At 39.6% G+C, this 14,453-nt stretch overlaps 2 protein-coding genes across 6 annotated transcripts in view; both read left to right on the forward strand.

The window, feature by feature from the left end:
* Positions 1-244: 244 nt before the first annotated feature.
* On the forward strand, positions 245-6,430 carry sdr42e1 (short chain dehydrogenase/reductase family 42E, member 1). The gene is made up of 4 exons (XM_083552471.1): positions 245-2,536; positions 2,595-3,061; positions 3,191-3,263; positions 4,557-6,430. Exons 3-4 carry the CDS (start codon positions 3,211-3,213, stop codon positions 5,653-5,655), a joined length of 1,152 nt encoding a protein of 383 aa, XP_083408597.1. The 5' UTR covers positions 245-2,536; positions 2,595-3,061; positions 3,191-3,210; the 3' UTR covers positions 5,656-6,430.
* A 3,101-nt stretch (positions 6,431-9,531) lies between these two features.
* The window catches only part of wtip (WT1 interacting protein), a 40,505-nt gene continuing 35,583 nt past the window's right edge, over positions 9,532-14,453 (forward strand). For 4 of the 5 annotated variants that reach the window (XR_014535346.1, XR_014535347.1, XR_014535348.1 and 1 more), the window contains exon 1: positions 9,533-11,010. Coding sequence is in view for 2 of the 5 variants with exons in the window: in XM_083552435.1 (XP_083408561.1) it covers positions 10,101-11,010 (910 nt within the window). In the remaining 3 variants the exon portion in view is untranslated. Of the gene's footprint in view, positions 11,011-14,453 lie in introns of all 5 variants that reach the window. The other variant, XM_083552436.1, reaches the window with a different exon arrangement.

Consider the following 14,453-nt stretch of genomic DNA (forward strand, 5'->3'; position numbering starts at 1 on the left):
AACCACAGCATGAGTGCAGTATCTCAACCTCACAACAGCTGATCATGTTCTCTTTTTTTTTATCATTTGTTCGTCCTGGGCTCTCATTTTTGTCCAGCTGAAAGTAAATCTACACACCCTGAGGTCAATTACTGTCTGTTTTAAGCAACACAATGAGTTCTACCTGTTTATCAGCAATTGTTTTTCCCGCAACTATACGAGTATATATATATATATTCTGGGAATTCTGGAGCTTTTAGTGTGTGTGTGTGTGTGTGTGTGTGTGTGTGTGTGTGTGTGTGTGTGTGTGTGTGTGTGTGTGTGTGTGTGTGTGTGTGTGTGAGTGTGTGTGTGTGTGTGTGTGTGTGTGTGTGTGTGTGTGTGTTCACTTCAGTACAATTTGTACCATTTCACTGACTTCTGTATCTTACATTTAATATTGAACTATATTAATAAATGAATACTAAATACCACAAAATTCTAAAAATACAAATCCGAAGCAGGAAAGTATTTATAGAACTAGCCATTTATAAAAATATAGCAAACTGAGAAATCAGAAGAACGAGATCCAATCTAGTAAAAATAAATCTTTATCAGGATCTTAATCTTTATCTAATTTCTTTTAACCTCACCATATTAATGTTTTTCAGTTGATACGAATCCTTTAAATGAGTCACATGTATTTAATACAGCTCTTATATCACATTTTATACAGATTCAGATTTTGAAAACTCCAGGTGTGTGAATATTTTTGACCACTTAAATACAGTGGCTGATATTTCACTTTAAAAATAATTGGCCATAATGTAAACCAATTACACCCAAGTAATATACAGACATTTTTTTTATCCGACTATAATGGATTATCAATAACATGTAAAATGCACACGTGGTGTCTCTATGAGCCGTGAGCTCGTTTCCTCCTCTGATTTAATATTCCAACAATTTTCCAAAATTTAAATGCCATAATTTCTGAAAATGCTAAAAAGAAAAATTCTTAGGAAACATCAAACCTAACTATTTAACTGTATGAGTAGTTATGAACTACTTACTGATTTGCAACACAGTCTGTTCTAAAATGCCAAAATATAAAATTTATTTAATTTGCCTTTTTTTTTTAAGTAAAATATTATGTTTCACGCTGACACGGGAGTTTTATCGTTTCTTGAAACATCTGTCCATCTAATGGTTAAAGGATTAATCAAAAATTATTATTATTATTAATATTAATAATAATAATAATCATCATCATCATTATCATCATCATTATATCTTCATAATTTACTATTGCAGCTATATAGATTTTGATGCAGTGTGTAAAATGTCACTAATTTATATTTCTTTGTTTAATCTGTGTATATTTTGAATTTCGCTTTTTTTGTGTATTATGAATCCCTGCCTTATCGTTATGTATGTAAAGCTCATTCCTCATATGTACAGAACATTTTTCTAGCTCATGTTTATTCAATAATTGCTTTTTGCATAACAATATTTCTACTTACATTTTTTTTTCGTGTGCGTTTCTGTATTTGTTTGTTTAATCTAGTTTTGCCCTTTAAAGAAAATGGAAATAATAATGAAAAAAATAATAATCATTTGCATTTAAAATATATCCATACAAATATTCATATATATAAAGAGAACGAACTTGTGCATTTTGTCAACATTATATTTTTTGCTTGTAAAAAGATTATTAAATATAAGTTGTTTTCACATTTTAGTTTAACAGAAGCATCGAAAAAATATGCAAAACAAAAATGGGTGTTCTTGTGATCCAGTCATCAACAATTTGAATCAAAAATGCATATCTAAATTCATTTTAACTACTTATAGCCAAATTCTTTTTTTATATATAAAATGTGTACAGTAGCAACAACAGCAAAAAATAATGCATTGTTGATAGTTTTGCTTTTTCAGAGTTTCGGGGAGCTCTGTTCACTCCAGAGCTGTGACAGGGTTCATATGGATATGGATTATTCCAAAGTCTGCATGGTTTCTTCTGGTTTCTCTGGTTTTCTCCTGAAAACAATAAAAAACCCTTTTCACTTTCATTGTTTTTATTTAGAAAGAAAATGGGAATAATAATATAAAAAAATATACATTGAAATTAAAATCCATAAAAAGTATATATATATAAAGATCCCAAACTAGTGCATTTTGTTAACATGATATATATTTCTGTGCTTGTAAAAGAGATTCATGTAAATAATTATAAAATGTTTTCAGGTTTTTGTTCAACAGAAGCAAAGAAAAACTACACACAAAAAATCGAGTCCTCTTCTGTCCAGTTTCTTTTGTCATTAAAGATTTGATTGAAGAATGCATATCTAACTAATATGGGCTCTATGTGCATTTAGTCCTCATTTCAATTGTAAAATGTCTACATTAGCAACAATAGTAAATAAAAAAATTGCATTCTCTTTCTCAGAGCTTTGGGGTCACTGATTTAATCAAATCCTTGGGTTTCTGTCTATGACAAGGTTCACATGGTATAGATTCTCCCAGGGTCTGCACGGTTTCTTCTGGGTTCTATGGTTTCCTCCCAAACACAATGATTGTTTCCTTCGAGGTTTGAATGTTATTGAGCAGAGGAGCCCAAACCTTTTCCTATGAAGGGCCAAAAATCATACTCGATTGAGGGCCATGGGCTGAAAGTAATGTTGCATTATGCCAATATAAATGTTATTCTCTTGAAATAAAAATTGATTATCCTCATTTATAATGTCATCATATTTATAAATAAATAAATAGAAAACATACCTCTGTAATCTGCCTAACTGATGCAGTTTTCTAGTCAAATGAAACAACAATAATCTCAAAAAACATTTTTCTAAATATTTTTTAGTAAAAGTAACTGAATATTATTATGTAATAATTGTGAGACCATAAGAATATAATTTGAAACTCAATTATTATAGAAAATGTGTATATTTAACATCACATATAACCTGAAAATTTAATATATAAGATAGTTGCGTTTGATGTAAGTCACGTGACACCGGGCCAATCAGAAAGAAGCATTTGTTTCCGCCTATAGTGCTATTCTAGGACTCAAACGCGGAAGTAGCTGCTGGAGAAGCAGGTAATTGTGGATAAATATTTGATCTGCTTCATTTTTAGTGTTTATTTCAAAAGTGTGTGATTATGATTACAAACTGAATCCTTCTTAATGCATCTAAAGCAGAATGTCAACATTTTACTTTCTTTGTAGCGCTCATCAGTGTAATTAAGATGCAGGCCGGAACATACGTCATTACTGGGGGCGGAGGATATTTTGGCTTCCGGTATGTAATAATTCACTTTAATTAATCAGTTAATCAATTAATCACTCCGGTTTGTTTCTTTGTAAAAAAATATTCGTAGACCTGGTTGGAGATAAGTCCATGAAGTACCCATATATAACGCTAGATGGAGACACCAAACCATTTGTGTGTACGCTCTGGCCACGCCTACTTTTCGCACTGATTCACACAAGCCACGCCCATAAAAGTTATTCCTATTCCATTTAAAATACAATTAGCAAAAGATGTAATTAAATTGGAGTTAGATCTCTATAGACATGCATTCTTTTTTCAACTTTTGCTTCATTAGATCTTCTTGCCATTTTCCCAGCATTTAATAAAGTCGCACTAATATGAAGTATTAGTCCCAGAATGCAATGCAGCATTAAGGCACAGTTGCTCCTGACAAGTCCAATGGCATTAAAAGTGTGGGAGGAAGTTCATCTGTTAGAGCGTAAAGATGAGAAACTTCACCTGAAGAACTGCTGCATTGCTCTTTTTATGTAGAGAATATGGGGTTGGTTAAGATGGTGGGACTTTTGAATAGAAGGTCATGAGTTTAAATCCCACCACTACTAAGCTGACACTGGACATAACAGAAAGCACAAATACTGCTCTATGAGAATGATGTAGGCAGGACTGTGTTTCATTCTTCTGCACATTAGACTTACACTGATCAGCCATAACATTATGACCACCTGCCTAATATTGTGTTGGACCCCATTTGCTGCCAAAACAGTTTGACCTGTCGAGCATCAACAGTATCTTCAGCAGTTTGAGCTACAGGAGCTCGTCTGTTGGATTGGAGCACATGGGTGAGCCTCGGCCGCCCACAACTCTGTCCCCGGGTCACCACTGTTCTTCTTGGAGCACTTTTATTAGATACTGACCACTGCAGACCGGGAACATCTCACAAGAGCTGCAGTTTTGGAGATGCTCTGACCCAGACGTCTAGACGTCACAATTTGTCAGACTCGCTCAAATCCTTACGCTCGCCCATTCGTTAACTTTGAGGACAAAATGTTCACTTGCTGCCTAATAAATATATCTCACAGTTATTTACTTTACCAGGCATAATAATATGCCTGATTTGTGTGTGTGTGTGTGTGTGTGTGTGTGTATACACTTGTGATTTTATTTTCCACCCCAAAAAAAACCTGTTTAGTCATTAATATCCATTATATCGAAGTTCTTTGCAACCCAGCATTTATTAAAGTGAATAATAATGTTAAAACCTTATTACGCATAATTAATTATGCATTTAATTAAGAATTTAAGGCATGTGTTTCTCCGCAGTCTTGCTTGCGCCCTCAGCGAGAAGTCCTTGAGAGTTGTCCTGTTTGATGTGAGGCCACCTAGTGAAGCATTGCCCGAGGGCGTGGAGTTCGTCCAGGGTGACGTTCGGGATTTCACCCAGGTGGCGAACGCGTCGCGAGGTGCAGACTGCGTTTTCCACGTCGCATCGTACGGGATGTCGGGACGAGAACAACTCAACAGGAAGCTGATCGAAGAGGTTAATGTTCAAGGGACGAAAAATGTCATCCAGGCATGTCTGGATCTCAGGGTTCCTCGACTGGTGTACACTAGCACCTTTAACGTGGTCTTTGGGGGCCAGGTCATAAAGAAGGGTGATGAAACTCTTCCTTATCTGCCTTTACACCTCCATCCGGACCACTACTCCAGGACCAAGTCGGTGGCTGAAACATTGGTGTTAAAGGCTAATGGGTCTTCTCTAGCAGGTGAAGGTGGAGTCTTGCATACTTGCGCTCTTCGTCCAGCTGGAATTTACGGCCCGGGAGAGGAGCGACATCTTCCAAGGATTGTGGGATACATCGAGCGTGGCCTTTTCAGGTTTGTGTACGGTGATCCTGAGAGTCTTGTCGAGTTTGTCCATGTTGATAACCTAGTCTCTGCACACGAGTTAGCTGCAGAAGCGCTAACAGGTGAACGTCAGCACCGTGCCGCCGGACAGGCTTACTTCATCTCAGACGGCCAGCCGATCAACAACTTCGAGTTCTTCAAGCCGTTAGTGGAAGGGCTGGGTTACTCGTTCCCCAAGCTGAGGCTTCCACTCTCTCTCGTTTACTTCTTCGCGTTCCTCACAGAAATGGTTCACGGCGCGATCGGACGCATCTACAACTTTCAACCTCTGCTAACACGTGCTGAAGTTTACAAGACTGGAGTTACACACTATTTCAGTATGGAGAAAGCCAGAGCTGATCTCCGTTACAACCCCAAGGAATATGACCTGGGAAAAGTGGTGGAGTGGTTCAGGAGCAGAGGACGTGGGAAAAAGCCGGTCACGTCGCCTGTTAAAAAACTGATCTTCGATGTTGTGTTGTTTCTCATCATTGTGGCTTTGGTTCTCTCTTTTCTGCCGGTGGTGGATCAGTAAACTTTCACAGCAAGGTTTGTAGTAAAATCCAATTCTATTGATTTGTATTGAAGATATTTTAGAGGTACACAAGAAATTGTAGAAAACTGCTAGAGGAACCAAAAACAAACATTTCTAGAACTCGTTCTGGGAATCGATAGTGATGTACACGTGAAGATCTTGAAAACATTAGACGATCTGTTCACCAATCAGAACCTTAAATGGATTTTACTAACTTCTGATGACCGATTAGAAGAAGGTGGTGTCTCAGTGGTTGAGACTTAGGACCTCATAATTGGAAGGTTGTGAGTTCAAATCCCAGCACTACCAATAGACCACTCCTGGGCCCTTGAGCAAGGCCCTTAAAGTGCTCAGTTTTATAAAAAAGAATTGTATGTCACTCTGGGCTTCATCCAAATGCTGTAAATGTAATTACATTTTAATAAACGTCTATACCATAAATTACTAAATGGACAAAGGAATTTGACCAATTAGAAGTGAGCACTCCTGAATACTAATCAGCATTTTTGGAAAGTGTGTAATATCCAGGTTAGAATAACCAGCATGTGAATATTGTGTGTTTGTATTTTAATTTGTATACAATTTTATACTGTAGTATTTGTTTACTGTTTATATTTTATGACCTGACTGACTCATGGTAGACTTTTTATTGTTTCAGTAATGAATTTTTTTTACCACTTTTGAACTTTTCATGTCATTATTATTATAAAATTTTGATTTTGAAGGTTTATAATGTCTGGTTCATACGTTGGCAAATAAATGATAAATGCACAAATGAGTGACGTTAAATGACTGCCATTATTATTTGATCATCATCAAGCAGGTCTACTCTGTCAGATAAATTGCTGATGAGGGGGCGAGTGTGTAACAGGTGGCTGACGTGATGGACGTGTGTAGGTGTGTTCACTGACAGGTGTGTGTGTTCTTTAGATGTATACAAAAGACCAGCTTAGAAATCCATTTCTACCAAATTGCAGCCTCGTGCCACACTTTGTCTCGTGTTTCTCACTGGCTTCAAAAACTATACAAGTATTCATTCAGAAGATTACCCAAAGACTAGTGTTCTATCTATCTATCTATCTATCTATCTATCTATCTATCTATCTATCTATCTATCTATCTATCTATCTATCTATCTATCTATCTATCTATCTATCTATCTATCTATCTATCTATCTATCTATCTATCTATCTATCATTATTATTATTATTATAAGTGTGACACCCCTCCTTACACAATTCATCCATCCATTCTCTCACTCCCCTATTTAGTCATCTATCCATCCATCCATCCATCCATCCATCTATCTATCTATCTATCTATCTATCTATCTATCTATCTATCTATCTATCTATCTATCTATCTATCTATTATTATTATTATTATTATTATTATTAAAAGTGACACCCCTCCTTACACAATTTATCCATCCATTCTCTCACTCCCCTATTTAGTCATCTATCCATCTATCCATCTATCCATCCATCTATCTATCTATCTATCTATCTATCTATCTATCTATCTATCTATCTATCTATCTATCTATCTATCTATCTATATATCATTATTATTATTATTATTATTATTATTATTATTAAAAGTGTGACACCCCTCCTTACACAATTCATCCATCCATTCTCTCACTCCCCTATTTAGTCATCCATCCATCCATCCATCCATCCATCTATCTATCTATCTATCTATCTATCTATCTATCTATCTATCTATCTATCTATCTATCTATCTATCTGTGGTAAATTAATAAATGAAATCTATTGTACGTACAGAAATGAGCTTAAGTTGCTAAAGCGAGGAATTCAGAATATAGTTTTATACACAATTGATAGGAAATGTTTTATTCCTAAAAAGTTACTAAACCAATAAAAGCACAAGCAACACTGCTTTATTCTATATTTCTGCTTATAGACCTTTTTTTTTTTTTTTACACTGAATTCTGATATACCAACTGAGGAGTAGGTTTTTTTTTTTACTCTGAAAACCAGTGTCTTACTTTCTCCTTCCGTCCTTCATGGTAACCCACGATGCATTGATTCCAGCAGGGGGCAGCACATGAAACTGAGATTGGATGTAATTTCAAAGAGAAGCCATGAAATGGAAGGAAAAGTCTGAGAAGTGATATATCTTAAGAATTTAAAGGGGGAAAGAATATTTTTAGTGTTTGTCATTACAAATAGAGCTGAACAAGAGCTTTTATTTAGCCAGTTGGTTAATGTGGGTGTGTAGTAAAAACACAGAACATTGTTTGAGTCCAACGTCTGTCCTGAAGTCAGACTAATGTTTTGTGGGTTTCCAAAAGCCATTGATTTATAAGTAGTTAAGTATAAAGACCTTGAGTTATGCATTCTGGAGTCAGTATACAGAGCAAGCAGAGCAAAATATTCTTATAAACATTCTTCATTCAACATTTTGCATGATACAAATTTGTAGGTAGAATCTTAGATCCCTCACTGGCTGCCATTAATTACTCTTACTGATAGAAAACAAAAAGCTCTAACAGAGTTTAGAGACAGAATTGTGGAATGGCAGTGAAATAGCCCTGACTTGTAAAACACTACTCTTAAAAGGTCTCCAGTGGTGGGCCGTCAGGGCCAGCAAGGTCTTCTCTGCTGGCCTAAACACTATCAGAAGCACTGACCTACAAATTCTAATGTTTGTTCCATAAAACTGTATAAATTTTTCCCAACAGTTTATTCTCTTTATTTAGTAGCGTTTCTTTTTGCTGCACTGCTTCCAGTACGTGAATGTGGATGTTAGATTTTTTGTCCAATCAGATTTCAGCCTCTATGTGCTGCCATGTCAATCTAATTTGCCCAGAGCCTTCAGAGTCATTACTGCTGGCCTTTATATCTTAGTCTCTATTAGAAATGGGTCTGTTACTTTAACCAATCAGATTCCTTATTCGCCGCACAGGGCAGCTGGCTGGCCCAGAATCTCGTCAGCATTTTTCCTTCCTCTGATTGTTGGTCAGAGGAAAACTGTTACAGCCAAGTTCGACTGGCAAAACATGTGTGTAGCTCTGCACACATTAATACATCTGAGTTAGACTTTTTTACACCCACAATGGCTGAAGGAGGAAAAGAAATTGATTTGGTCTCGGACATACTTAAAAATCCATTTTGAAGAAAAGCTAGACATCATGTGAAGCTAGCTAGCCTGGGAAAGGGTTTGTTCACCACTTCCAGACCAGTGAATACGAGCGGTACCACTGGATTACAGCCTCTGAGGAGCGGTGCACATTATGACCAAGCATTATGACTATGTGTGTGTGTTTATGTACTCATACACACATCTATCTATCTATCTATCTATCTATCTATCTATCTATCTATCTATCTATCTATCTATCTATCTATCTATCTATCTATCTATCTATCTATCTATCTATCTATCTATCTATCCTGTCTGTCTGTCTGTCTGTCTGTCTGTCTGTCTGTCCATCTATCTATCTATCTATCTATCTATCTATCTATCTATCTATCTATCTATCTATCTATCTATCTATCCTGTCTGTCTGTCTGTCTGTCTGTCTGTCTGTCTGTCTGTCTGTCTATCTATCTATCTATCTATCTATCTATCTATCTATCTATCTATCTATCTATCTATTATTATATAATTATTATTATTATTATTATTATTATTATTATTATTATTATTATTATTATTATTATTATTATTATTATAAAAAGCCTAACACCCTCTTTCACACACACACACACACACACACACACACACACACACACACACACACACACACACACTTCTTTTAACAAACCCCCCCACCCCCTTATATCCCCCCTCCTCCCCGCGCGCCCTTTGCTGAGCTCGCTCTCCGTCATTGTTCCGCGCGCGCATTAAAGCACATTCCTGAGCGGCGGAGCTTCACCCCTCTGCCCGGCCTCGCGCGCCTCCCCTCCTCACCCGCATTCCTGCCGAGCACAAACGAGTCCCGCGCGCTGCTCGGTTTCTCTTCCTCTTTATTTCCCCCCCGTGTCTTTCCTCGCCCTTGTTTTCTTTTTTTTTTCTTTTTTTTAATAAAAATCCATATTTCTTCTTCTCCTTCCTTCTTTAGGTTCTTTGCTCCTATTGAGGCAAAACTTTTCGCGCGAGATATTGAACTGCGATTCGTTTCGGGGGGTAAAAAAAAAAAAAAAAAAAGAAAGACGACGTTTTGTTTTGGAGAGAGAGAGAGAGAGAGAGAGAGAGAGAGAGAGAGAGAGAGAGAGAGAGAGAGAGAAATTCCTCCGCCATTGACTGCAAAAAAAAAAAAAGAAACCCTTCAACTTCACCGCGTGCGGAAACTTTGTTTCAAAGCCTCGTTGTTGATTCTTAAGAAAAGAAAAAAAAATTATGCACCAGGAGGGAGGAAACCTGAGGAAGACGATGAGCCGAGCGAGCAAACGTTCCGGTGCCGTTCCACAGTGAAATGCACGAGCTTCTTCTCGCCCTTGCACGCGCACAAGGAGCACCGATGGACCGCTACTACGAGGAGGATCCGGCACGCAGGGCGAGTGAGCTGATGGAGAACCTGTCGCTGTGCGAGACCTACCGAGACGTGAGAGTGGAGCTCGAGCCGGACGTGGACTTCGGGCCGGCCGAGCACAAGGGCAGGCGCGCGCACCGGGACGCCTTTTACGCGGACGACACGTACTGCGGCGCGAGGTCCGAGGTCGCTCTGCCGTGCTACGGCGGCGTCGGCGAGCGGCACCGGAGGTCGTGCGCGCACGCGAGCCCGCGCTCGAGCCTCGCGCACTGCAGCGACGGCAGCGGCGCGCTCAGCCCGCGCTCGAGCTACGCGAGCACCTCCAGCGACGCCAGCAAGCCCTCGAGCCCCGGCTGCGTCGTCGGCTACGAGTGCGCGAGCCGCCCGAGCAGCAACCGCACCAGCGGCGTCAGCATGGGCTACGACCAGCGGCACGCGAGCCCGCGCTCCAGCATCTGCGGACCGAGCAGCGCCGGACTTACCCTCAGCCCCAGGTCCAGCATCTCGAGCCACAGCTCCAGGAGCTCGCGGAGCTCTCGGGGCTCCATGGGTGCGTGCACGGAGCTCCTGGCTGCCTCGTCGCCCCGCGCCTCTCTGCTCGAAGACGCACTCCTGCAGGACACCGGCGAGGCCAGCGTGCTCCACCGCGCGCACCTCCATCCGTTCACGGTGACCGAAGAGATGCACCACGGCGCCGCGGCCAGATCTCGCGCCCAGGCTCCGAGACTGAAGCTGCCCTACCAGGTGACCCCTGCGCGAGAGAACGGCGCGAGCCAGGCGGAGAGACGGCTCGAGGCCCTCACGCTGGAGCTGGAGAAGGAGCTGGAAATACACATGAAGAAGGAATATTTCGGTAAAGTAGGACCCCGTTATTATCGTTGCAACATTTCATAATGATGTTGAAGCAAAAAGCTGAAAAACTCATGCACGTGGAGCATTTCTGGGGATTTGTTTTGTAACACACAGAATGCAGGAGCTCTTCTCCAACAAAGAAGGTGTCACTTCTAACTTGTTGATATGGTACCTGCTTCTATGGAGGTCAGAGCAAAGATTGCATTGTTAATGCTTGAGTTGCAGTGTAACATTTGAGGTTATTATTTGTTTATTTTTAACTTCACTGGATTGTTTTCTTGAAGACTGAGACTAAGTACCTTTTTTTTTTTCATCTTCTGTAAAATGCTTGATTACATGAGTACCCTAAGTACACCTTTCCAGGTACACAAAAGGTATCCTGCTTTTTTTTTCTAAAAGTGTAGCAAATGAATATCTTTCCGCCCTGAACCCTTGTGAGAAAGTTGTGCGATTGTTGTGCGCTACACAACACCGAGGTGTTTTTGGTAGATTTGTCTCGATTGTTAGGTTTTGTGTGTTGTGTATTTCTAAGCGAGTTGAACTGCATTACTGTTTATAGTCTGGGTGCTGAAACAAAGCCTCGCGTTGTGCATCTTAAAGGGTGTGTGTGAGTCATGTGTGGTGTGTAGAAGTGTCTTAAAAGCAGGTGGGGTCGTTTCCCACATGGGTTTGTGACTGAGGTTCATTGTGTGCGGTGACTCCGCATTGTACGAGGCCGGGCTTAATCTCAGCCTGGGAAACCGAGCCGAGCGAGGTGCACAGGTAATGTCTATTATTTAATCGTTTCATCTGTGAACAGGAGAGTCTGGTCTGCCCTGTGAATCATGGGATTTTCTCAGACATCAATCCACCACCACTTACTTTACTCACTGCTGAGACTGATGAGTGTCATTAATTGAGTCATTGTTTGTTTGTTTTTGTTTTGTTTTGAGAGAGACTGAATGAGACGTTTAAAAAAAAAGGTCATCATAAAAACAAGAACTGTTCCCTTTCCTCATCTCAAATGTCGGCTTGGGCATGTTGGGTGTGTTTAGTTTTTTTGCTCATTTACTGTTACTGATTTTGTTTAGATTTTTTTTTATCAAATTCCTTAAATTCCTTTAACCAGAAAAGCTGATTGGTTGAAGGTGAAAAGACGCAGGAAGTAAAAGGCGCTTGTTCGAATCTGAATCATTAGAAAGCCATGAGATCTGAGATCGGATCAAAATGAGTGGCAGATTGGTCCTAAGTACCGTAATTTCCGGACTATTAAGCGCACCCATATATAAGCCACACCCACTGAATTTGACAGATTTTTATTTTGAACATTAATACGCCGCACCTGTCTATAAGCCGCAGTGTGTCTACACTGAAACTAATGAACTTTACACAGGCTTTAATGAAAGACAGTGTCTGTAACACGGCTTGTATCTAAACAGTAGCCTACCAAGAAAGTCATTGTTCACTGTCTTCCTCCTTCCTTTCACAACAAGTTTTTCTTTTGGCATCATCGTGCGTTTAAAAATCACCATCGGTGTATCTTTTCTCCCGATGCCGTGCAGCTCAGAACACAGGTGAAGTGTGTTTTCATGCCCGGTTGTTTTCAGCGTGACGAATGATTCTCATTTCCTGTAGACAGTCCGAGTGAGCGGCAGGTCAAACGTCAGAGGAACATCATCCATATTTATGATGTGGTGCGGCCCGATTCAGTGGGAGCGCATCTGATTTAATATAAAGAGTTTCATTGGTTCACCTGAATCCGTTCCGCAATTTCATTGGTCTAATGTTATGGGGCTCAGTTTTTTGGCATGAAGTTTGTGAAAGTGGGAAAAACCCAGGAAAAATCCATAAATTAGCCGCTTCATTGTTTAAGCTGCAGGGTTCAAAACGTGGGAAAAAATTAGCGGCTTATAGTCCAGAAAATACCGTAGTCGTTATTAATACTTTATGAAGTGCTTATGGACAATGACTGGAGCTTCTTGTGGTAAAATTTGCTTTTCTTCACTCCATCTTCTTCTCATATTGCTGTTGGTCGCTTACAAGATCAGTAACACGGTTTAGACGTAAACATATTCGCGGATGTCTGTGTTTATATTCTGAATTAAACGACATCATATGTTGCACCCCATTTCAATTTTCTCGTAGGTTGTGAGACAAACTGATGACAGAAGGAATATAGTCCGCCTTAACGATGGCTCCAGATGTTTTTAGATTTGGACTAGCACCATGTTTTAGCTAACTTCTCGCTTCCGGGTCCATAGTTATCGATATCACTTTTTCGGTGAGCTAGCTTGTTTGTTGTAGGATTTTTGTTTTGCTCTGATGAAAAACTTAATGAACTTATAGTGAACTATATAAGCTAATGGGAGGTGATATCTTAGTGATTAAAGCATTGGATTTTGGATTCCAACGTTGTGAGTTTAAATCCCAGTTGGGCCCCTGAGCAAGGCCCTTAACTTCATAGCTGCTTCATTGTACGAATGTAATAATTGTAAGTCGCATATAACCCTTTTAAAAAACGTATAAAGCTGACTAGTTGAACATTGCAGTAATGAGTGTGTGGTTAGCGTTTTATACTAGCATCCATTTCCATATTAGCAAAACAAACTAGCTAACAAGCTGTGTTAGCTTTCAACACTCACCACAGGCACCAGTGATCTCAGCTACTTCTGCTTTATTATTCTTTGTAATGTTTCTATATAATGATGGTTGTATATGAACGGAAAACATCAAATCATGATATTAATATGTTGTTCTTCCAAATTTAAACGTCAATCAGCAAACGGATCCTCAGGAACTGAGGCAACATGATTCATATGACTAGGTACAGACGTAGTTCGAGGCAAATCAAATGTCCCGTTCACGCATGTGTTGGAGTTGAGAGGAGATCTTTGACTGGTGCTTGCTAGTCTGAGCAGAGACTTTATACAGTGTCAGAAACCGCATAAGCAAGTCCGAACAACTCGGTTACAGTTGGTGTGATTATATCAGTCTACACTGTACTGAACCTGATCCAGCAATTATTTACATTAGCATCATGGCTGTAGTGCGAAAGCAAAGCAAACGGCATGAAACAAATCTGATTAAAACAGGAAATCGATTATGTTCGGGGGGAAAATATAGTCAAATTTGGCTGAACTGTCACTTCCTGCCACTAAAGCACAGTTTAGGACTTGTTGAACTTTTAGTACCCACTGAACTGGAGGCTTTTGATTTGTCTTCATTGTGTGTGTGTGTGTGTGTGTGTGTGTGTGTGTGTGTGTGTGTGTGTGTGTGTGTGTGTGTGTGTGAGGTTTGCTCCTTGCATCACTGTTTGCCCGGTAACAGCATGCGTTGGCTTTGTCTCTTATCTCCAGCATGCGTATTTGACAGTGTGTGTGTGTGTGTGTGTGTGTGTGTGTGTGTGTGTGTGTGTGTGTGTGTGTTCATGGCCACTAGCAGCGACAAACTCAAGCATTCACTAAA

The sequence above is a fragment of the Silurus aristotelis genome, assembly GCF_946808225.1.
Source record: "Silurus aristotelis genome assembly, chromosome: 10".
Taxonomy (NCBI): domain Eukaryota; kingdom Metazoa; phylum Chordata; class Actinopteri; order Siluriformes; family Siluridae; genus Silurus; species Silurus aristotelis.

What these genes read in the sequence shown, in the direction of transcription:
- sdr42e1 (XM_083552471.1), top strand. Translation starts at nt 3,211, where the DNA reads ATGCAGGCCGGAACATACGTCATTACTGGGGGCGGAGGATATTTTGGC. An exon ending in GGAGGATATTTTGGCTTCCG is followed by an intron (nt 3,264 to 4,556) that starts GTATGTAATAAT and finishes GTTTCTCCGCAG; the next exon opens with TCTTGCTTGCGCCCTCAGCG.